The following is a 25,250-nucleotide window of genomic DNA, read 5'->3' as shown; positions in this document are numbered from 1 at the left end:
TGAGAAACTAAACAGCTATCAAAGCAACTATGTATGGTTTTTATAGTTTTATATTTTTAGAGCTGGAAGGGACCTCAGAAACCATCTAGGCGGCTCCTTACTTTAAAAATAAAACTCAAACCTAGTGATTTGTCTCGGTTATACAGTCAGCTAGTCAGAGGAATCATTTCTAGTCCAGTGCACGTTCTATTATTACATCATTTACCCAGTGACTTTCATCTGCAAGCAGAAAGTCAAGTGTATGTGCAAATAAGGAGAAACAGATGTAATAAAAAGAGCACAGATTTGAGAGCCCAGGAGACCCAGATTAAATCCCAACTCTGCTACTTTTTAGCTGAGTGGCCTTAAACTCTCAGGATCTTAATTTCCATATCAATGAAATCATGTGTACTGGAGGAAGGGAAAAGCGCTTCTTCCTAATACTGTTGGAAAGCAGTATGAAAAGCGACTAGCAAGTTAACTGTTCTTAACTGGCACTGTACTACATAAACGGTTACTGTGGTTTTGCTATGATTGTACATAAAGAAATACAGGTATGGCTCAAAGCAGTCACAAAATGGTGACTAAATGGTATGTAAGCCTCACCATTTGTATTGAGGATACCTCATTTCAGATACGTATGTAGACTTAAATGAATGATCTAAGCCACCACCTCTAAAACCAAACACTGAATTTTAACAAATGTAATGCAACTAATACTGAAATAAGGAAACACTCTCTCCTGTTGACACTTTACTAGACACACTAATAGGCAAAAATTAAAGATTTGGATGTCAGATGGGCTAAAGCACCTGGGCCACTAAGTCACAGTCAACACACGAAAAACAAAGTCCTGCACTAACACCATCTAATCTTACGATGAATGGTTCTACTTTTATCCTGAAAAATGAAATGACTGGCTTTGCAGTTATACATTTGTAAATATTTCTTTTTTTTTTTTTGTCTCACAGTTATCAGTTTATTAGAAAGGATTCAGATGAACAGACAAATGAAGAGGTACATGGGGCAAGGTGTGTGGGGGAGCGGTGTGGAGTCTCCAGGCCCTCTCTGGGCGCACCACCTCTCCCCAGATCTCCACAGGTTTACCAGCCCAGAAGCTCTCCAAACCCTGTCCTTCTGAGTTCTTGTGTCGGTTTCATTACATACCCATGGTTGATTAAATCACTGCCCTCTGGTGACTGAGCTCAATCAATCCAAATATTTCACTTTTTTAAAAAAGAATATAGGGACTTCCCTGGTGGCACAGTGGTTAGGAATCTGCCTGCCAATGCAGGGGACACGGGTTCGAGCCCTGGTCCAAGAAGATCCCACAGGCCGCGGAGCAACTAAGCCCGTACGCCACAACTACTGAGCCCACATGCCACAACTACTGAAGCCCGCACACATAGAGTCCGTGCTCCGCAGCAAGAGAAGCCCATGCACCACAACGGAGAGTAGCCCCCGCTCGCCTCAACTAAAGAAAGCCCGTACACAGCAATGAAGACCCAACGCAGCCAAAAATAAATAAATATTTTTTTAAAAAGAGAGAATATATGTTGATCCTGATTAAAAGGATGCTTTGTGAACACCCCGAAATCACTGGGAATCTGCATGGGTTCACCGAGAACAAGGCATTTCAGAGTATCCTCATCTTTGACAGATTACTAGATCAGAAGATCAGGAAATCCAGACAGACATTCTATTGGGTCTTCAGCAAGGCACCTGGCAAGTTATTTGATAATATCCTTGGGGACAAGGCGGAGATAGGTGGGAACAATACACTAGAATACAACTGGGTGAACTGATTAGCAATTGAATGTCTACGTTCAAAGTAAGATGCTCAGTGGGGGGACATCAAATTGTAGGTAGATTCCTGGTGACATTTCTTTAGGGCTCTCCATTCAGCCTTTTCCTACACAACACTTTATCAACAACAGAGAGGAAAGGTAATTGACTGAATGCATAAACGATACAAACCTGACAATCTTGCCCCTCCTAACTTCTTCAACCTCATCCTTTCTCCTGTCTCCCCTTGCTCATTCTCCTCCAACTGCATTTGCCTCTCACTCTTCCTCAAGCCCCAAGTACACTCCTCCGCAGAGCCTCCGAACGTGCAGTACGCTCGGCCTGGATGCTTTCCCCAACCTACCAGCATGACTCACTCATTTCCCCCAGGTCTCTTCCAAAGGTCATCTTACCAGACTGGCCTTCCTTGGCCTCCTGAACTAAACTAACACCGCCATTACTCTTGGTCTCCTTACCCTGCTTGATTTTTCTTCTTGGCTCTCATCACCATCTGACAAATCATATGTTTATTTGTATATGTGTTTTATCTGTATCCCTCCTTTTCACACTTTGAGTGGAAGCTCTTTGAGGACAGAGAGGGAAAACTTGTTTTGTTCAGACTGTATCCTCAACAGGTAGAACAGAGCTTACTTTGTAGTAGGTACTCAAATATTTGCAAGACAAATTGATAAATATGAATAAGTACATGAATGAAAGAACCAAAATTCAAAAAGATATTGACAGATTTAACAGACCATAATTTAAAAGATTACATTAATAGGGATGACACATTTGAGGCTCTGATCTTAAGAGGAAAATTCCAAATGCAACAAAGAGAAAGGATAAAAAGTGGCCTGATGATGCAGAAAACGTGAACCTTATACCTTTCACAAAAATTAACTGAAAATGGATCACAGACCTAAATGTCAAATAAAAAACTATAAAGCTTCTAGAAAATCACACAGTACAGGATGTAGGTGATCCTGGGTTTGTTGATGAGTTTTTAGATAAATCACCAAAAGCAAGAGCCACAAAAGAAAAAAACTGATAAGCTGGACTTCTTTAAAATTAAAAACTTCTGCTCCGTGAAAATACTGTTAAGAGAATGAAAACACAGCTTTAAAAGACAGTATAAGAGAAAATATTTTTGAAACACATATCTGATAAAGAACTTGTGTTCAAAGAACTCTAAAACTCAACAATAAGAGAACAAACAAGAAACAACTCAATTAAAATAGCAAAGATTTGAACAGACACCTCACTGAAGAAGATATACAGATGGAAAATAAACCGATGAAAAAATGCTCAATGTTATATGTCATTAGGGAACTGCAAATTGAGACAATGAGAAACTACTGTATACCTATCAGAATAGCTAAAACCCTGAACACTGAGAACACCAAATACTGATGAGGATGTGGAGCAACAGAAAATCTCCTTAATTGCTAGTGGGAATGCAAAACGGTACAGCCACTTGTGGAAAGCAGTCTGCCAGTTTCTTACAAAGCTAAGCATACCATGTAACACAGTCACTGCACTCCTAGGTATTTACCCAAATGAGCTGAAAAATTATGTCCACACAAAAACATGCACACAATGTTTATGGCAGCTTTATTCATAACTGCAAAACTGGAAGCAATCAAGATGTCCTTCAATAGGTAAATGGATAAACAAACTGTTGTACATCTACATGACGGAATATTATTCGGTGAGAAAAGGAAATAAATAAGCTATCAAGTCATGAAAAGACAAGCCACTGAGGAGCCCAGGTGAGACCAACACAAGAAGAGCTCTGAACGCGGATTGCTGACCAACAGAATTGTAAGCAGAAAAACTGTTGTCAAGGCGGTTTGTTATGTAGCAATAGATAACTGGTATAGAAATAAATCTAAATACATTAACAATTACAATAAATGTTAATGGATTATATGGTCCAGTCAAAAGGCACACACACAAAAAGCATTGGATCTTTAAAATGTCCTGTTTTCATGCCTTTACCAATGATGCATTAAAATATAAGGATACAAAATGGCTTAAGTAAAGATAAGTAAAAATTATACCAGGTAAAAACTAATCAAAGCAAGCTAGTATGGTTACTAACAATACTAAATAAAATAGACTACAGTAAAAGACAGCATTAGTGCTAAAGAGAGTAACTCTATGACAGTGTCAACATGCAAGAAAAATGAAATAATTTGAAATGTGAATGCATCTACTGACAGTCTCAAAATATAAAAAAGCAAAAGTGGATAAAACTACATAGAGAAACAGACAAATCTATCTAGTGCAATATTTCTAACACTTCTTTCTGAATAATCTATAGTTCAAACAGAAGAAAAAAATCAGTAAGGACATGTAAGATTTGAGCCACACAACTAACAGACTTGACTGAATGGACATATATAGAACATGGTACCCAATAACTGATATATATTCTTTTTAGGCCTACATAAAACATTTATGAAAACAAACCACATGCTAGGCCACAAAACAAATCTCAATAAACTTAAAATACTGGAATTATATAGACTACATTCTTTGACCATAACACAATTAAATCAGAAACCATTAACAAAAAGATGTGGGAAAACTTTAGATTTGAAAATTTTAAAACATGCTAAATAACTCATAGGTCAAACAAAAATCATGATGAAAATTAGAAAACATTTAGAAATGAATGATAATGAAAATATTATATACCAAAACTCCTAGGATGCAGCTGAAGCAGTAAAGTTTATAGCTTTCTAAGAAAACACCAGAAGAGAAGGGTGAAAATTAATGAAATAAACATCCAAGTTAAAATGTCAAAAAGAACAGCAGAAAAAAAGCCAAAGAAAGTAGAATGAAGGAAACAATAAAGACAGACCAGAAGTTAATGAAAGGATCAACAAGCCAAGAAATGGTTCTCGGCAAAAAGGATTAATTAAATTGACGCATCTCTCACATGACTGGCAGGCAAAAAAAAAAAAAAAAAAAGGAAAAATAAACAATAAAACAATACTGAGCAAGAAAATGATGTATCTCAGATGTCACAGAAATTTAAAAGTTAAAAAGAAGATATTATGAACAACTTGATGCCTATTAATTTGAAAACTTAGATGAAATTCACAAAATCCTTTAAAAAATTTACCTTATTAAAATTAATTCAAGATGAAACAGAACTTCCTGATGTACTTCTACAGCCATTAAAGAAAGTTAATATACAAAAAAATTTCCCTTCAAAGAAAGCTCCAGGCCCAGATGGTTCTCCTTGTGAGTTCAACCAAACACTCCAGGAACAAACAAATATCGGTCTTAAATAACCATTCTCAGATCTCTCATACGTAGAGTCTGCAATATGCATTACAGGTCTTGAAATAAATGTCAGTTTTCTTCCCCACTCTCCCATCACTGCAGGCAGACAACTAGAAGACCACACCTCGGACAAGCTGGAGAGGAGAGTTCATCAACATTGCATGGTCAACTGGACTAAATGACCGTTCAATCTCTATGATTTAATGAAAGTGTGTAATATTAAAAATTGGTATACCATAGATTTACAAACATGGTAACAGTGACTTTCACCAAGTACACACACCTATGTACATACCACACACATAGCACTTAAAGTCAAGAAAGTGGAGTCTTGAGGCATCTTCTAAAATAGCACAATTCCCTCTCATTTATTTTTGTCCCCATTTCTTCTTACCCAAATCTCGAAAATTCTAAAGCTTTACCACTTAAAATTCCTCACCTGAAATAATTCCTCACCAGAAAGAAAATGTTTACCTGTCTGCAGAACTACCAAGAAATTAATTACTCAAACTTGAAATTTCTTTTTAATAGTCAGAAAAAGAATTCTTACAGCTGTAACAACTTTCATCTTCCAAGAGACAATAGTTCCACGTCTTATCTGTCAGATGAAAGAAGCCAAGTTCATGGCCCCATTTAATCTTGTTCTGAAAGTGAAAAGCTGACCGTGGTTGGAAAAAACAATATTATCTTATTAATCTTATCTTCTAAGTGATAAGTGATTTTTGCTAAGAAGTCAAGAGAAGAGGATATGTTATAAGGAGGGGTAGCTTGGATAAAATCAACATTCTAGAGCAGTTCTCACCTTAACGATAGTCACATCCATGCCAGATAAGTGTAAAATCGGGGCGGCATTTTTTTCAAATAGAGTCCTGGCTTTGCTGTAGACAAAGGAAAAAAACACAAATATTTTAACACAAGTTCTCAAGAGGAAATATAAAAAGCCCAACCACCTTCTCTAGAAGAGAACAAGAAATAGCGTAGAGAACACGTTTCCTCTATTTGTTCAAGGACAGGAAGGCTGGTGAAGAGTAATGAGTTTCTCTGGATATAAACGTGGACTCTTTCACTCTGGGGCCTCCAAGATTTTGCCCCTTGTCTAATACAATAAGCTCTCACCCATGTGGGATGCTTACAGTGCACAGTCTAGTTCCTCTAGAGGAAGTGTGTACACTGGATACGGCTCCACTCAGGCAACAATGTCTGATTCACTCAACAAGCACTTACTGAGCCTCTACTGTGTGCTAGACACATCTAGGAACTGGGCAAACAACAGGACAAGGCAGACAAAAATACATGTAACTGAGGTATAATGTAATAAGCCCTCACGGAACTTATTTACATTCCAGTGGTTGACTGAGAATGTATTAGAAATCAAGGGATACGGAAGCTGCAAAAAAGTCCCCAATTGCAGAGTCTCAGAGTTGAATAAATGTTAAAACATACCAATCAGCTGACTTGTCTTTTACCCAAATATTTTCAACTATCACGTCACAAAACAAAAATAAAAACTAGTACTTTCAAAACAATCAACACCAAACATCTAACTTTTACATCCACATTTACTCAGTCCTCTTTCAGAAAGATTATTATTTTTTATCAGTGATGCATGCTTCAACTTTCTTAAGAATATTTTATACTAGAAACAGACACAAAGGTAGTGAATGAGGAACATGTAGAGTTATGCACAGACCAACTTCAACATTCTTTAAACTAAAAAGAAATAGCTATCAAATGGAACGCAGAACATAAAACATTTCTGATTATGAATTAAAATAGAAACTGAGAAGCTTGAGCAAATTTTTACAAGAACCAAAAAAATACCTTGAACCAAGGGCACACCTGAGCACGTAATAAGCAAATTAAACACACATATCCTCCCTCTTCTACAGCTCTGAATGCTTGTAAGAATGAACATGAAAGGCTAAATGGAAATTTCTCCTTTCCAGATCACCATTTCTGGGGCTTAACCCAACAATAAAAGGTGAGCTGGTGATACTGTAAACATTTCTCCTTGCAGGGTTGCTTTCATTTCTGGGTTGATAAGAAAGGGTCAAGTGGAAGTGGATTAGATCTATCTCTGCGAAGCAAAACTCTGGTGAAGTCTCAATCAGCTGTATTAATCACTTACAACACATCTATAAGCTCCTCTGAGTTAGTTTAAGAAATAAGATTTGGGCTTCCCTGGTGGTGCAGTGGTTAAGAATCCGCCTGCCAATGTAGGCGACACGGGTTTGAGCCCTGGTCTGGGAAGATCCCACATGCTGTGGAGCAACTAAGCCCGTGCACCACAACTACTAAGCCTGCGCTCTAGAGCCCGCAAGCCACAACTACTGAAGCCCGCACGCCTAAAGCCCATGCTCCACAACACAAGAAGCCACTGCAATGAGAAGCCCATGCACTGAAATGAAGAGTAGCCCCCGCTCGCCGCAACTAGAGAAATCCCGCACGCAGCAACGAAGACCCAACTCAGCCATAAATAATAAGTTAATTAATTAATTTAAAAAAACAAATAAGATTTGTAGAAGTAAAATGAGGTATCACCTCACACCAGTCAGAATGGCCATCCTCAAAAAGTCTACAAAGAATAAATGCTAGAGAGGGTGTGGAGAAAAAGGAACCCTCTTACACTGTTGGTAGGAATGTAAATTGGTACAGCCACTATGGAGAACAGTATGGAGGTTCCTTAAAAAACTAAAACTAGAAGTACCATATGATCCAGCAATCCCACTCCTGGGCACATATCCAGAAAATATGAAAACTCTAATTCGAAAAGATACATGCACCCCAGTGTTCATAGCAGCACTATTTACAATAGCCAAGACATGGAAGCAACCTAAGTGTCCATCAACAGATGAATGGATAAAGTGTGTGTGTGTGTGTGTGTGTGTGTGTAGAATATATTATATACATTATATATAAAGGAATATTACTCAGCCATAAAAAGAATGAAATATTGTCATTTGCAGCAATATGGATGGACCTAGAGATTATCATACTAAGTGAAGTAAGACAGAAAGAGAAAGACAAATATTATATGATATTACTTATATGTGGAATCTAAAAAATAATACAAATGAATTTATTTAAAAATAGAAACAGACTCACAGACATAGAAAACAGTTATGGCTACCAAAGGGGGAAGGGATAAAGTAGGAGTATGGGATTAACAGATACACACTACTATATATAAAATAAACAATAAGAATTTACTGTATAGCATAGGGAACTATATTCAATAACTTATAATAACCTACAATGGAAAAGGATCTGAAAAAAATATATGTATGTATATATAACAATCATTTTGCTGTATACCTCAAACCAACACAAGACTGTAAATCAACTATACTTCAATTAAAAAAAAGAAAGAAAGAAAAAAGATTTGAACATTTGGGCCTTTATTCACATCTTTGTGATGCCACAGGTACAGAAAATCTCTAAAGTGGAAGTGAAGGCATTTTTTTTCCTTCTAATGTTCCATATAAAAGATTGAACAGCAAGTGTTACCAGTAATAAATGTATTATTTATTATATAATTAAGGGTGAGATAGCACCAGAGTTAAATAAACCTTTCTATACCTCTAGCAATTTGCAGGTTCACACGCACACACAAAATAATTACTCCTTAATGTATCATTTATTAATGCAAAACAGTTATTTCCTAAAGCTCTAATGTAGTTTTAAACCAGTACTACATAATGAAATAGCTACATGATAAATTATAAATTATGTGTCAGGTCAGAGTCAAGATGACAAAAATAGTACAGTGAAAGCTTTAAAAAAAGATGCTGGAGAGTTCCAAAGTGGCTGCTTCCTAGAAGCTTGCAGGGATTCACCTTGTTAAAGGGGACCATGACTTTAGAAAAGAAACACTTTCCTTACCCTAGCCTGCAGGTAAAGGTATTACACTTTTCAACAAGAACCTACCTTTAAAAACGCAAATACACTTACATGTAAAAGTGTAAACGGAACCTAAAACTCCTCTAAAAGAAAAGTTTATTCATTTTTAAAAATGCAAATATCTCAAGTAGGAACTCAAAATGACTGATTATAGCTTAAACAAACTACCATATATTTCAAGAGAATTAGCAAGTTACTAACTTACTAGATCTCTAGAGGAACAGGACCTGGAGCAGTTACAACAACGGAGGCAAAAGGAGAGATCCCAGGGTGGGAGAGCCAAGTAGAGAACCTTCTGACCCAGCCTACAGGTCAGTAATACCAAGAACAGCAGCTTATATTTCTTTTATCAGGTGCTAACTATGAAATGGAAAGAATGCTGAATATCTTATAGGCATTACCTCATTTAATCCTAAAGAATTACATGGTAATTTTTATAAGGCATGTGCTATTACTTTTCACACTTTACAGATGAGTAAATTGAGGATTTAAGAAGTTAAGCAACACCGACCGTATCACAGAGTATACAGAGGATACACCCAGTTCCCTGCTAGCTTCTCCCACAGGCCACCAGTGACTAGTTATCTTGGGTATTTTGATTGTGTTATGTTAGAACCTTTGTTGATATTTTTGTTCAGCGCTGGTTTTAAACAAGAATGAACAAGAGGCCTTATGACTGGTACGTTTATGGGGGCGGGAAGTGGTTCCAATAAAGGTGGGCAAATATGATTCCATTAGGTAGAGTAATGGAGCCGATTTAGACAACCTGTAGGTAAATATCTTAAACTGCTGAATTCAAAAGAAATAAGGCGTGACTAGCCCTCACATTTGTGAAGCCACACACACTACCTCCCAAGAAATGACTAGAGAAACTTATTTCAGAGCCCCTGCGTTTCTCTCCAATGTTAACCTCACCACTCAGAAGCTACTCCCAACTATGCTTTTTGTTGTTGTTCTTATTATCTTAATGTCATTTGACTTCGAACTTAGAGAATCCAATCTAATACATACTTATTAATTTTTCCTCAGTCAGGACAAAAAGAATTGTTCTGGCCGTTAGATAGAAAAAAAGGTATCACTTTTTTCTCCCCCTCAACCCTTTAATTCTTACTATTTTTAAAAAATAATTTTAAATTTTAAATGATTTCTTCTATAAGCCACCAAAAGTCTTATTTACCTTTCCAACTGAAAGAGTTGTACCTAACTAGCAATGTAAAAAAAAAAAAAGTTTTTATTTTGCTTACAGTACTTTTAAAAAATTAATAGACTATTTTTTAGAGCAGTTGTTAGGTTCACAGTAAAAATGAGTGGACAATACAGAGAGTTCTCACATACCCCCTGCTCCCCTACACACATGCACACACACACGCACACACACACACACAAAAAACCTCCCTCACTTTCAATATCCTGCACCAGTGTGGTACATTTGTTACAATAAATGAACACGGACACATGACTGTCAACCAAGGTCCCAACTATTCTTCACATCTTAATTCTCAGAGTTGCCTCACATGACCCCTCGAGGCCAACCAGACCAGTTTACAGACTTTCCTGTGACACAGCAAAGGACATTAGTCGGCACTCCTGTCTGTAGGCCCCCGCCCCATGGGCCATTTCGTCAGTCGGGAACACTGAGTGTTCTCCCCTGACTGACCTCCAAGACCTAACTCTACATTCACCACTTTGGGAAAGAATGCTTCTGACCTCACAAGGCCACAGTGCTTTCGGCAATCTCTGAACATCCTGTAACAGAGATGGACCCATAATTTACATCACAGCAGCAGAAGTTGTTCCCAAGGGGGCTACCACCAAGCAGATAAGACTGATTTGAGAGTGTTAATTCTGGAATAATTATTAAACTTCAATTAGACCAGTTAGCTAGGCATCAGTTAGCTTTACAGTTATATCTGATTAACCGTGATTTCTACATTACAATTGAATCTTATTGCTACAAGGGTACTGAACCTAGTAGCTCCAATTCCACACAATCCAACCAGCTGCCTAGTATTCTGTGACTCTCTTCCCCTTAGAAAAACCAAATCTATAACAAGTCACAGACTGAACTACCCTTTGCAAGCGGCAGGATTGAGAAAGACGGTTGCCTTCTTCACTTGTGCATTGGGAGGAATAAGTTGACTGCCAAACACCTAAAAAGGAACAAAGAGAAGTTTTCAGTAAATGTCCGTCTATTCAGTTAGTGAGCACAGATATTCTTTCATTCCAAAAGAATTTACTACTGGCAGATACGGTGTCTACCCTGGGGAAGCGGATTTCATGTTGACAACCCCACCATAAACAACAACAATAAAAGTGCACCTTTATTTAATGAAAATAAGCTGAATTTTATATTGTAATAAAACGCCCTGCTTCATTCACCTACTAAAGGTAAGTAACTTTTCTTTTCTCTGTAAGATATGACTAGGTTTATTACAACCAGTAAGTCCGTAGTCTGTCACAAGGGAAGTTTAATTTGTCTTCAGTTTTCAGAATATAACCTTTTTCTCTTTTAACTTATTACTAAAGCTCATTCATGAAGAATCTTCATGTTACCAGTTAATCTTCGTATCTTTATACACATAAAAAATAAATCTAATACTCAATTTGCCTCCTTTCTTTGCAACCTTGATAAGTAGCATCAACTGGTACAGGAAAAGAAATGTAATTAATATTTACTAAGCACCTAGTATTTGCCACTTCCACACATATTAATTCTTAGTTCTTAGAAACCAAGGAGGTATTAAATATTCCCATGTTTATAGATGAGAAAGCCAAGATTCAGAGAGATTAAGTCAGTCAAAGTCAAAGTGTTAATAAATTACAAGCCTAGAATTTATATGAATCTAACTCCAAACTTCTACTCTATCAGCTCTAAAGAGCTAATAAATGATGAGGCAGAGTTACGACACCCAGAGGACTAGATGCGAGGAGTGAAAATGGGAAGTAACGGGAGGAGAAGGTGGTCAATAAAAGGAATGAGAATAGGAAAACCCCAAAGAGGGCAAAATTGCGAGTCTTAGATTGTGGGAAGTAGGTCTGGGCCAAGGAGGTAGAATTGAGTACAGAAGCACAAAGTAAATATAGGAGAAAAATGGCAGTTACACCAAGATTTTTATTAAGTAACTGACCCCAACTCTACCACCTCCCTGACAGCCCACTGGAGATCCTTTGTCACCATTGTCTATTTCTTGCTTTAAAAAAAATAAACTTCTATTTCTGAATACTTCAGAAAGACACACTATTTCTTTGTAAAAAGTTTCTGTGTACGTTATAATTACTACTCTGTTTTCACTCTTATTGAGTTAGATCTTAACATTTTGCTGCCAAATCTCTAAATATTGTAATTTGTTCTTTTTCTATCCATACTATTTCTGGAATTTGGCCAGAAATGATTTAATTAACCTGCCAGATTCCAGATCTACAGTTCTAGATTATTCCTCCTGGTCCTGGGTTTTTAGCCTCTAGAAGTCTTATCTACCTGCAACTCATGTCTCAGGTTTACATGAGACTACAATGAGGTGAGTTTATGTGAGATCAAAAAAAAAAATCGGGCTTCCCTGGTGGCGCAGTGGTTGAGAGCCCGCCTGCCGATGCAGGGGACACGGGTTCGTGCCCCGGTCCGGGAAGATCCCACATGCCGCGGAGCGGCTGGGCCCGTGAGCCATGGCCGCTGAGCCTGCGCTCCGCGATGGAAGAGGCCGCAACAGTGAGAGGTCCACGTACCGCAAAAAAAAAAAAAATCATATTCTTTCAAGAATTTAGACTGAAAAGGGAAGGACACAGACAGGAAAAGTAACTAGAGGGAGGGGGCTATAAGGATGAATTCGCTTCCTTTTTTCAGATGGAAGGAGCTAAATGGGTGTCGGGAAGTGGAGAGTTAGAACAGTGGGAAAAGTAAGAGGAGATGGAGTTCAGAACAGAGGTGGAGGTATTTACTTTGCACAAGAAAGGGAGTACCCCATGACCACTCTTCCTTCAAGGGGGAAAGCCTTCCCCTCCCAAGAGGATTTTCCAGTTGCTAGTGGAAAATTAGCTTGGGGTAAAGATCACCTCAAATTTAATATTAAAGTTTATTTGAATTGATTTCCAAAACAACTTAGAGCCATAAGAGATAAAAACAACAAAGCAATTGAATTCTTGAAAAGATTTAGAACAGTTAGGGAATCACTAAAGAGAGGAATTTATTAATAGTATCTATTGTCATTGTCATCCACCGAAACATTTCAAAAACAAACATGAGGTCTGCCACCCACCTCTCCTACTAAATGCATCATGTCTTTTGTCATTTTTTAGTTTCATGTTTCTTTTTTGGTATTTCTGACATCGTATGCCTGAATGACGTAACAAGAAGGCAACTCAGTCGTGCAAATTAATCTGCAAGGTATAACGCACACGTTTGGAGGGGAGGGAAGAACAAAATTGTGGCCTTAAACCTGAAAGGATTAACAATTCAGCTACAACTAGATAGATGAATATTTAAGTGCAATATCATGGGAGAGGGTCTGAATCAGTTGTGCTAAAGAGACAGGCTTTAAAAATATGAATCAACAGTTTTAAGAAGATTTGACTTTGAGAGGTAACACCTGTTCTGAACTGATATCCTTGGGGGTTATTCGGATTAGGGATGATTCGGGCTTTAGCCAGATCTTCAAGGACACCTGCAGACATGAACAAATTCCCAGAGTGCCAACCAGTCCAGTTCTGTGTTCTCTGGACTAATCCAGAAGTAAACAAGTCTAAAGGGGTGGGCGTCGGAACTGCTCCTCACCAGATTGTTAACCTCCTCCAGTTCTATTCAGAGTTGGCTGGCAGCCTGATTCACCCCGATAGTGGGGAAAAAATAGCCAAGCTGCGCTGATGCAAGGCACTGTGCAAGTCCCCCTGGAACAGCCTGAGATTTCTGCACAGTGGAGATAAGGCGGGTTTTAATTGTTTCATATTAAATGGCATTACCTGAGCTTCTTGACAGGCTGCTCTCCTTAGTAGGTTATCACTATCAAAGTAAACAAAACAGAATGAACGTTAGCTTTAATAAGTAGGTTCAGATCCAAGCAAATCATCATCATTTTTAGAAATATGTATAACTCTTCCCTGTAAAATACCCAAGTCAAAGTTTCTTAAGACCTGTAACAAATCATGGGCACACTTGAAAAATACTTTCTCTGAATGAAACCCGGCGTTAGGTTTCCGTACTATGGGAGGCATGATAATCCCTCCTCCCTCTAAGATGTCCACATCTGAGAATTCCCTGGCAGTCCAGTGGTTAGGACTCAGTGCTTACACTGCCATGGGCCTGAGTTCAATCCCTGGCTGGGGAACTAAGATCCTGCAAGCTGCGTGGCTCGGCCAAAGAAAAAAAAAAAAGGATGTCCACATCCCAGAACCTGAAAATGTTATCTTATGTGGCAAAAGGGATTTTGCAGATGTGACTAAGTTAGGATCTGGAGATAGGGAGAGAATCCTGGATTATGCAGGTGGGCCCAATCAAACCACAAGGGTCCTTAAAAGCAGAGAGACTTCAGCAGCAAATATGACCATGGAAGGATGGTCAGAAAGATGCAACCTCACTGGCTTTGAAGATGGAAGGCGGCCGTGAGTCAAGGAGTGTGGGTGCCCTCCAGAAGCTGTGACGGCAAGGAAATGGGTTCACCCCAGAGCCTCCAGAGGAACGCTGTCCTTGCCAACACCGTCATTTTAGCCCAGTGAGACTTGTGTTGGACCTCTAATCCACAAAACCATAACATAATAAATTTGTGCTGTGTTAGATCACTAAGTTTGTGGTAATTTGTTAGGGCAGCAGTAGAAAATGAATGCACATACCCTGCATTTTTCTTATCCAGTAGAAATTATTCAGGTCATTTGCCAGAAATAAATTTAATATGTAGTTGCTTCTGCTAGTGTTTTATCTAAATCAGGGGTCCCCAACCCCCGGACCACAGACCGGTACCAGTCTGTGGCCTGCTAGGAACCAGGCCACACAGCAGGAGGTGAGCAGTGGGTGAGCGAGCAGAGCTTCATCTGTATTTACAGCCGCTCCCCATCGCTCGCATTACCACCTGAGCTCCGCCTCCTGTCAGATCAGCAGCAGCCTTGGATTCTCATAGGAGCTCGAACCCTACTGTGAACTGCACATGTGAGGGATCTAGGTTGCTCACTCCCTATGAGAATCTAATGCCTGATGATCTGAGGTGGAGCTGAGGCGGTGATGCTAGCGCTGGGGAGCGGCTGCAAATACAGATTCTCATTAGCAGAGAGGTTTGACTGCACAGACCATAATAAGTCAACTGCTTGCAGACTCATATCAAAACCCTATCAGTGAGTGGCAAGTGACAATTAAGCTGCACCCTACGGAGTAGACTGGACATAAGCAACACACTTCGGGTGTCACTGTCTCCCATCACCCCCAGATGGGACCATCTAGTTGCAGGAAAACAAGCTCAGGGCTCCCAGTGATTCTGCATTATGGTGAGTTGTATAAATATTTCATTATATATTACAATGTAATAATAAATAAAGTGCACAGTAAATGTAATGCGCTTGAATCGCCCCAAAACCATCCCCTACGCACACCCGGTCCCTGGAAAAACTGTCTTCCACGAAACTGGTCCCTGGTGCCAAAAAGGTTGGGGACCGCTGATCTAAATCTCTTATTTCTTATATCACAGTCAGATACTCAATTATGTCATAAACAGAAAATTTGGGCATGAGGCAAAATTTTGCCTTGCAAAAATGAAAACATTCTATCAGAACATGTTCATCTATTCAGCATAAAGCTTTCTAAAATGTTTGTGCCACTTATACCTTAAGAGCACTTTAAATGGCTGACTGCCTACTGGGTTCCAGAGTCTTCTCCTTGTAAGAGTCAATTCTAATGCATGTTGCTGGCACTGCTAAGATAATGCCTTCAGCCTGGTTAACAACAGTTAAGAAAACTAATACCCAGAAAACATGACCAATAAACAATTTATAGGAAACAATTAAAAGGAGAAAAGTGTTATTTCACTTAAATTTTCTGTCTAGACCTTTTTCATAACATCAAAGACCTTGAATTTTGCATTTTTATAGTAATTCAAATCTAATTTTGACATTTAAGTTTGAACTAAAAAAATTAAACAATCTTTTGCTTTCTGCCATGGTTGCAGTCAAAGGCTATGGATTTTTCTTCCATAGCCAGGCTGGAGGAGGACCCCTAGATTTCACAGAGCAGTCAGCTTCTATGAGAAGGTGGAAGTGTCTCTTCCCTAAGGGGAAGTATCTCTGCTGCCCACCTGAAACCAAAGGGCAATGACAACGTCCCATTACAATTATAATGACACCAGTACCTCAAAAGCACTTACGGTTTTACAATGAAGATTTGAGGGGGACCGATCCCTTGTGAGGTCTACCCCACAAGGCGCCTTTACAGCCAGGTTCAGTTCCCTGCTTGAGTGACACTGCTCCCTACTACCCTACGGCAAAGGGAGTCCTACAAGCTCCCCTCCCCTCCCCCACCCAAGAGTCACAAATATTCACGTTCTGCTCTTCTCTTCGCATGCCCCTCCATCAACTGCTCCCGGTGAATTATTCTAACATCAACAAAATATACACACATGTAAGATGAGGTAAATTCAGGGTACAAACTAGTAAAATATTTAAAAATAATTAACATGTCGGTCACCCTTTACAGTTGACTTGATCCCTCACGCTCATGCCCTTCTGCACAATGACGAGGTGAGATACTGAGCCCTCAGTGACTGCCAGATCATAAAATAAAACCGGGTTCCTTGTAGTCAGCTGAGCATTGTCACCAGATTCCCCCGGGCTCCGCTAACCCTCAGTCTAGCTTCCATACTGCCTGGGGCACCACTTCCAGCCTCACAGGACTGTCTTCCTGCAACCACCTGCCTCAAAGTGTTTTCCTAGTAGACAGAATGACCTGTGCCTCCACTCTCTTTTCCTACAAAGAATCCTGTGGATTATTCTGTACAAGTATATGCTGCTATAAAAGCTGAGTGCCTTTCTCTACACCCCTGTCCATTTCCCCCAGCCAGCTCCTCCTCTTCCTACTAGGGACAGGCCTCCGAGGGCGCCAGGCTCCTCTGGGTCACTAGTAGATACCATCTTCCTTACTGAATCAGCCACGCTGATGCCTGTGGACCCAGCTGAAAACACAAGACCCCCAAACATATACAAGAATATGGGTAGCACCTTGGATCATTTTTTTCCTCAATTCTTTTTTGCTAGGAGTAAAATTTTGATGGTTAAACTTGTGATGAAGTGTATTATTAAAGATCTCAGCTCTCTCAAGCTTACTGATACTGCTGGATCAGCCGGCTATTCAATATCAATCGATTTTTTGATCGTTAATTCCCTGGATTTTACCGTGTCTAATGGAACGTGCGTGCTGCCGATGCCACCTGTGAGAAAGCCAGAATATGTACCACTTTAGACACTACAAAAGAAATCCTCGTTATAATCACACTTAATTTTTTAAATATCAAAAGTGGTATTAACTATGTTGATCACGCTCTCTAAACCAAACTGTATCTAAAAATCAAACGTATCCTCAGAGGAAAAAATATTTCTCCTATTGACATATTCTGATGGTCTACAGAAAGCTCTAAAAACTATTTCAAAAAAGAAATTTCAAAAACATTTTCTGTAACGGCTGCATTGGTGGAATAGAAAGTAACTTAAAATTCACAGAACTACTACTGTGTGCCAGACACTATGGCAGTTCTTTTCATAAACCTTTAATCTCTGCAACAACCTTGCCAAGGCAGGCATTATAGTCTCATCTTACTGATGAGGAAGTCCAGGCTCAGAGAAGCGGGAGAGCTGGGTTTCAAACCCACGCCAACCTAACCCTACAGTAAGTGCCTTAAGGCTCTCTCTTCTTAATTTCAGACAATACTGAATGGGCAATACTCCTTTGGATGTATACATTATAGCACATTTATTAAATTTATCACATTACTTCCTAGTTTCGTCTAATATAACTCTTAAGATTTACAACCATATAATTTTTTTTAATAAGTTCAGGTGGAATAAAGCTCCCAAAAGTGATTGGTGAAACAAACTTATTTAACACAAGGTGCCAGGTACAGCACCATGAACAAGATTTGGTCCTGACCTGAAGAAGCGTAGGATCCACTGGCAAAGAATAGCTCTTGCTAAATACCAGTGATATAGTAAAAGACATGTTTCTTGATAGATAACATGCCAGGCACTGTGCTAGATGTCTGGGACATACCAGTGAATAAGCCCAACATTCCCCATCCTCATGAAGTTTACACTTTAGAAGGGAAGAAAGGCAATTCGATTGGCGATCATCAAATGATGTGACTTTTATGTGCACCATGAAAGAGGCATATAATAGGGGCATCTAACCTCGCCTTGAAGGAATTAGAGAAGACTTTTTACAGGACAGTGAAGTTGAGATCTGGGAGATAAATAAAAAGTAGCCAGGCGAAAATAGGGAGGAGAATGCAGGCAGAGGAAAGAGAATGTGAAAAGCCTGCAAGCGCTAGATCACGACCAAGGTAGGAAACTGAAAGCAGTTCGGGACAGCTGCAGGCAGGAAGCCACGGAGGAGCCAGGTACAGGCCAGACCAAGAGCCTTTCTTAACCTATTTAAGGAATGGGGATTTCATCCTAAGGGCCATAAGAAGCCATTAAAGGGTTTTAAGAAGAGAACTGATATGGTCAGGTTTACATTGTAGAAGGATCATTCTGGCTGCAGTGTCAAGAGGGCAAGCGTCAAAGGTAAGATTGAATCCAGGGAGCCAGGGAGGATTCTTCAGGAACGCAGGTCAGCGAGGAGGACTAGAGCCAGGATGGAGGTAGTGGGGACGGGGAGAAGACAGACTCAGCAGACATTTGGAGGTAAACTTAAGGGCTGGTTCGGGGGAACCAATGAGAAGGGAGGGGTCAAAGATGGGGCCCACATTTCTTCCAGTGGAAGGCAGTGGAAGGTGGTAAAAGTCACAGAGATGGAAGGCAGGAGGAGGGACAGGTAGAGGAGGGAGGAAGTTGAGTTTAGTTTTGGACTGGTCGATCTGAGGCAGTGATGAGAGAGCAGGTGGAAGGTTCCAGGGGACAACTGGAACATCTGGAATTCCAGACAGAGCTCTTGACTAAAGATACACATGGTAATAAGAGGGGTGAGAGGGGATAAGATCATCTCCATGAGGAGGTGGAAGCAGAAGCAGGAAGACATACCCTGCACGTTGGGACCCTCCACAGAGAACACCAAATGACTCCCAAGTGAATGGAGACTGCACCTCATCTCAAAGCCAAAGGAAAGATGTGGTGGACAAGCAAGGAAAGAGGCTAAGCATCCTCTCCCTTATCTCCCATCATGCTCTCGATGTTGCCTCTACTCTTGGCAAACTGCATGCCTTGCTGTTCCTAAAAGACAGAGCGGACTGCACTTTTCCCCTCCAAGGATGTGGTCATTTTATCCCCTCTCCCTTTAAAAAAAATCGAGGCCAAACAATACCACCCACACCCTTACCTCACCACACACAAAGCTGCTTGTCGTATCTTTCCTCCTTGATTATAACTGTCTTGAAGTCATGGATAATTCACCCTTTTCTCTTCCACAGCACAGAGCACAGACTCTTGTAGGTAATCTAAGATACTCAATAAATAACTGTTTAATAAATAAGTGGCAAGTGTTTGAACACGAGAGACTGACTCCCTGTGCCCAGACAGGCAGCCTCTGTTCTGGAGGATAAACTGAAGGTTATTCTTTGTAGGAGTATCTGGCATTCTTGAACCAAGAGATCAGCTGGGATGCTTCTTCAGTGTCATGACCACCAAAGGGCAAGAGGAGGGCTCACTGTGGGGCAGGACAGGAGAGGAGGGGAAACTTCAAACAGTCACAGGAACTTTACTAGATCAAGAAGACCCAGGGAGGTGTGTGTGTGTGAGTGCACGCGCACGTGTGTATATTTGCCAGAGAGGGTAATGGAACTAGAACCCTCTGGAAAGGCTAAGTCAAGAACTCCTTTTGGTACACCAGGAGGCACCGTAAGAACTGTCCCAGTGGCTGAGTTCGGTGTCAGAAATTCCAGATTGCTAATGAGTCAAGAATCTGATTGTGAAACGAAGACCCTGTGACCAGGAAAAAAAAAAAAAGGACTGTATATAAATTCCAAGCCCATGCTGTTTCCACGACAGCATGCTGCCTCCTGAGAGAATTGAAGCTTAACACAATTTAAAAGAGGTGCTACAAAATGTAGTCATATCAAAAAGAGTCCCTGAAGGTCTGCTCAGTACTAAAATGCGGGCTCTTTGACAGAAAGAAATTACAAGCTTCTGGATTAGAAAATGAAAAAATCTGCTGATGTCACCCTGCCTGAGGCTTTAAAATATGAACGATGCCTGCTACCACAGGAAGTGGGCTGCGCTCAATTTATTCTGAGCCGTAAATGTTTTATTTATTACTTTAGTACTGCAAAATAAGATAAGTTGTTATTTCAATAACAACTCTACACGGAGAGAAAAATCACATGGGTCCATCCTATCTCCCAAAAAAGACTTCCCGCTATAGTCCAGAGGCAAACTGTACAGCAATTTCCACCGCCAGCTTTTCCCTTCATGCACGCAAACACAGCTTTTGCTTTACACAAAACAGATTTCAAGTGTAGATGTTTGTAACAACTACTTCTGCTAATCAAAGTGTACTAGAATAATTAATCATTATATTGCAGTGGTGGCACCCACTGCTTGTCGGCAGGGATAGAGTGGAAACGGAAGCAAAGATGAAAATGAACCTTTGAGAAGCGACTGTCTTGTGTGCAAGACGGCAAAGGTTTCAAACTACAGATTCCTCCTCAAGCCCATGCCACCTCCAATTTCCCACCCAAGGGCTGCTGCAGTGAGCCTGTCATTCATGGGAAAATGCTGACTGTCCCTGCCTAAGAGAAAGGCATGTGGCAAAGCCGGAAGCAATGCAGCCCCTTAAACAAGAATGCTTGATCTTTGAGGGCTGAAGAATGTTCATTTGGATAGAAGAAAATGGATAGTATGCTGATTAGAAACTCCAAGAGAACAATGAAAACAGTAATGATTTTTTTAAGGTTTTTTTTGAATGATTCTTTAAATTCTACAGTGCTTTACAATTTTCAAGTTTCACACACACGATTTCATATAATCCCATAACCCTTTTTTCCCCCATCCCTATATTGTCCCTCCTCCCTTCCCTCTCTCCACTGGTAACCACTAGTTCGTTCTCTATATCTGTGAGTCTGCTTCTTTTTTGTTTTACTCACTAGTTTGTTGTATTTTTTAGATTCCACATATAAGTGATATCATACGGTATCTGTCTTTCTCTATCTGATTTATTTCACTTAGCATAATGCCCTCCAAGTCCATCCATGTGGCTACAAATGGCAAAATTTCATTCTTTGTTATGGCTGAGCAGTATTCCACTGTATGTATGTAAGTATATATACACACACACACACCACATCTTCTTTATCCATTCCTCTGTTGATGGACACTTAGGTTGCTTCCATACCTTAGCAGTTGTAAATAATACTGCTATGAACACCGGGGTGCATTGTACCTTTTCAAATTAGTGTTTCTGTTTTTTTCGATGTATATCCAGGAGTGGAATATCCTTCCAGATAGATTTCTGTACTTAGGTATATTTAACAATGCAAAGATAAACATTTTTAATAATAATATAAAGCAAGTCAAGAACATTTCCCCAAGACTGTTATTTGCCAAAACAGGAAAGAAGGAAAGAAGGGAAGGAGGGAGGGAGGGAGGGAGGGAAGGAGGGAGGGAGTCAGTCAAATCCATGGTTAGCAAGAATGAATAAGTCACCATTGAAATTAAAAATCTAGAGAAAGTAGCTTCTTTGAGGAATGAGCTGATACAGCAACCCCTTTTGTATCTTGTCTCAATAAAGTCAGTCCTCCCAGCAGGCCTTTGTCAAAATATGTTTCACCCCATTTAATACGTAAGATGTGTGATTTACCCCAGAGATATCAATTTACCCACTATTTAACCATGGCTTCCTGAACATTTACACTAATTTTCAAGTCTACAATCCCTGTTTTTACTATCTTTATTTATTTCTTTGTCAAAGTGTTAAAGTTCTACAGCTTTAAAGGTATTTTATTTAAAGCTAAATAAAATGCCTTTATCAAAGGCATCCAAACCCAAGTTCCATTTGCTGACAATGAACATGTTTAAGGCTGGGCAGGGCCTCAGAAATTATCTAGTCCAGTGCTTTTCAACCTCCCCCAACACAGGCTGATCCCCACCAATCAAATGACACGACTTTCCATTGGCAAGAGATACACACACACCACACCACACCACACCACACCACACATACCACACCACACCACACCACACCACACACACCACACCACACAACTCCACACACACACCACACCACACCATACCACACCACACACACCCCCCCCCACACACACACACGCACACCACACCACACACACCACACCACACCCACACCCACACCCACACACACCTCTTATGTAGTGCCAATCCCTAAACCCCACGTGATTCTGGTACGTTCACTTAATGAGGGAATCCTTCAACAGTGCCATCTCCTTTGAGCTCCTAAAAAATACCCAATTGATCTAGTCTGAGAAAATTCTGGCCTGGGGATTTGCCCATCGTTAGACAGAAGTTACTCAAAGACTGAGCAGGAGAACTTAAGCCTTCTCATTCTCAACAACGGCCTTTTTTCTCGCAACACTCTGCTTCTACTCTGTTCTCTACGGGCATCCCCGAATGCCACAAAAAGCAGTCAATAAATCTCCGTCCACTCTTTAATCACACACGCAGGCATGGGCCTCTGCTACGGTCACCTCAATTCACGACTGATAACTATAATGATTACCTTATCCCCTGCAAGTAGGCTTAGGAAAAAGCCCAACTAAATCTGACCCCACTCTTTACGCATTAATTCAAAAACACTTATTAGCCAGACAAAGATTCAATCTCTGTCCCCAGCAGGAAGGCCCCGTCTATAATAATGGCTAGCAGCTGCACAAAGCTCTAGCTGAACCAGTGCTTATTCTTTCTCTCTGAAATATAGAAATCCAAAAGCTATCTTCCTCCAATCTCACCTGTTCCCAGCCATTTTAGTCTATACATGTGTGCTTAAGTGGAACACGCCACTACTTCTAAATATTTCAAGTACCTTCTAATTCCTCGGGTTTTCTCCACAAAACTTCTCTCCAGTTCAGGATAGGAAATGACTTAATGAAAAATGGCATCCCCTGAGGGCTCCTCTCACATAATAAACCAATCATTTGGGTCTGTTCTGTAGAACTTTCCATCAGCCAGAGAGATGGAAATGGGTTCTGCTGCTTATTCCCTCATTCCATTGACCAAGAGAAATGGACATGTAGGAAGCCTAAATTGTCTCTCTTTCTCCTCTTAGAACATGAATTTTTTCTATTTTCACCCTCTTATTCGAGCCTCAGCTTTCCCCAAAATACCAATTTCCGTTCCGACTCCACTGCCGTATTAATATCCGCAGGAGCTGAGGTCTGAGGACCGTCTGCAGCTAGCTGCTAGGTTATGCTCAAGTGCGGGCTTTGGCTGCCTTTAAAGGGCATCGCTCTTTGAGATGCTACCACTAGCCACTTTTTCAATGACTCCTACCCCTACCTAATTCTCACAAGTATTCTGACATTGTCTTATGGTTCATTTACTTCTTCCACTTTCTGCTCTTTTTTCCATCCATTCATTTTTAGCCTACATGCCAACTCAAACATTCTATGCCGCATACTTTTCTTCACATACTGTATTAACATTAACTTTACTAGGCAACCCAAATACTAGTTCTTTCTGTTCTGTCAACCATTATACATTTGCATATACAATTACAAACAAATACACATTAAGTAACAATTATATACAAGGTCCTTGCACCTATTTGCATAGAAAAAGAAAAGACAGGGCTTCCCTGGTGGCGCAGTGGTTGAGAGTCCGCCTGCCAATGCAGGGGACATGGGTTCGTGCCCCGGTCCGGGAGGATCCTACATGCCACGGAGAGGCTGGGCCCGAGAGCCCCGCGTACCGCAAAAAAAAAAAAAAGAAAAGAAAAGAAAAGAAAAGACAGAAAACAAACAACACAGAGATTATGACAGGTATTCAGGGAGAAAGCACAGGAAGGGAGAGTCCCTTCCGATCTTCCTCCCACCCGACAATGTGCTCTGTATAAATCACATGCAGAAAGAGATTATTTACTTTGAGCGCCAAGATTCAGGACAGATCTGGATAACTTCTGACCTATAGACACATAAACTAGTAGCTACTATTGTCAGTATTTCTGCAGTTCCAGCACATGCAATATTTGAGATGTCAGTTACTACCTGGGGAAGGGTTAATTTTAGCATCAGCTATGATTATTCTCTCTGCAGTGCTTGGAGCAGCTAAAACCACGGATATAAATACCCCTAAAAATTATGTAAAATCTACAAAACAAAATATAACTTAAATATACCTCTGCCATTCCATCTCAGTCCAACCCCATCCCGCTCTACCTCCCACTAGTAAACATATGGAAAACACAGAAAGGAAGCAAAATAAACAACAGTTTTTTTAAAAGAAGAAATCTCTTTTCTAAATAATATGACAAAGAGTTAAAAGGAAAGGGAAAATAAACTTCACTGCACTTAAAAAAAAGGGGAAAAAAAAAGCTTCCCCTATTCCCTATCAAATCTGGGCTGACAGGCATGTTATTTAATTGCCCATAAATGAACTTCTTTAAATAGCACCTATTAATACTCCAAATTTCAGCATCAGCTTGTGCTCAGAAAAAGAGACAGAGAGAGAAGAAACCTGAAACCGCTAAAATGCAAAACAAACTGCTTTCTTCAAATTGCAACAAAATCAGGAATGAGGAAAAGCCATGAGGGGGAAGAGCCTTGCTACCTTCTGCTGCTGAACCAGCCGGGTCCCAGACCACTGACTGCAAAGTCAGAGGCTAATGTGAATGGATGTCCAAGTAAAAATAAAACATCTGCTTGGTCAGAAACCGCAGAGATCCTGAGAAATAAAGCACAAGGCATTATTGGAACCATAATCTGTACCAAAAGAAACAGCACAGGTCTACTCAAGTGTGGCTCCCGCATAATTTCCCCCTGAAATCTGACACACTTACCCCTGGACATGCTGTCAGGGTCTCAAACTCAACACATCTAAAAGGGAATGTAATACCGCCTCCTTAAACCAATTCTCCCTGGCAACCTTCCTCTTTCTGTATCACCAACTATCCTAGACTTGAAGCTAAAAAACGATTTCTCCTTCAGCCAGAC

General features: G+C 40.1%; 1 protein-coding gene across 15 annotated transcripts in view; it reads right to left on the bottom strand.

Annotated features, from left to right (window-relative positions):
- The window catches only part of AGK (acylglycerol kinase), a 94,605-nt gene that overhangs the window by 48,700 nt on the left and 20,655 nt on the right, over window positions 1-25,250 (bottom strand). For 8 of the 15 annotated variants that reach the window (XR_012334123.1, XM_073810007.1, XM_073810006.1 and 5 more), the window contains 4 exons: window positions 24,868-24,981; window positions 13,912-13,951; window positions 11,029-11,108; window positions 5,861-5,936 (listed from right to left, as the gene is read on the bottom strand). Coding sequence is in view for 14 of the 15 variants with exons in the window: in XM_073810007.1 (XP_073666108.1) it covers window positions 5,861-5,936; window positions 11,029-11,108; window positions 13,912-13,951; window positions 24,868-24,981 (310 nt within the window). In the remaining variant the exon portion in view is untranslated. Of the gene's footprint in view, window positions 1-5,860; window positions 5,937-11,028; window positions 11,109-13,211; window positions 13,333-13,911; window positions 13,952-24,867; window positions 24,982-25,250 lie in introns of all 15 variants that reach the window. The other 7 variants (XM_073810011.1, XM_073810010.1, XM_033863372.2 and 4 more) reach the window with 3 other exon arrangements.

This window comes from Tursiops truncatus, chromosome 9 (assembly GCF_011762595.2).
Source record: "Tursiops truncatus isolate mTurTru1 chromosome 9, mTurTru1.mat.Y, whole genome shotgun sequence".
NCBI classification, from domain to species: Eukaryota; Metazoa; Chordata; class Mammalia; order Artiodactyla; family Delphinidae; genus Tursiops; species Tursiops truncatus.
This window is presented reverse-complemented; position numbering and strand designations above follow the sequence as displayed.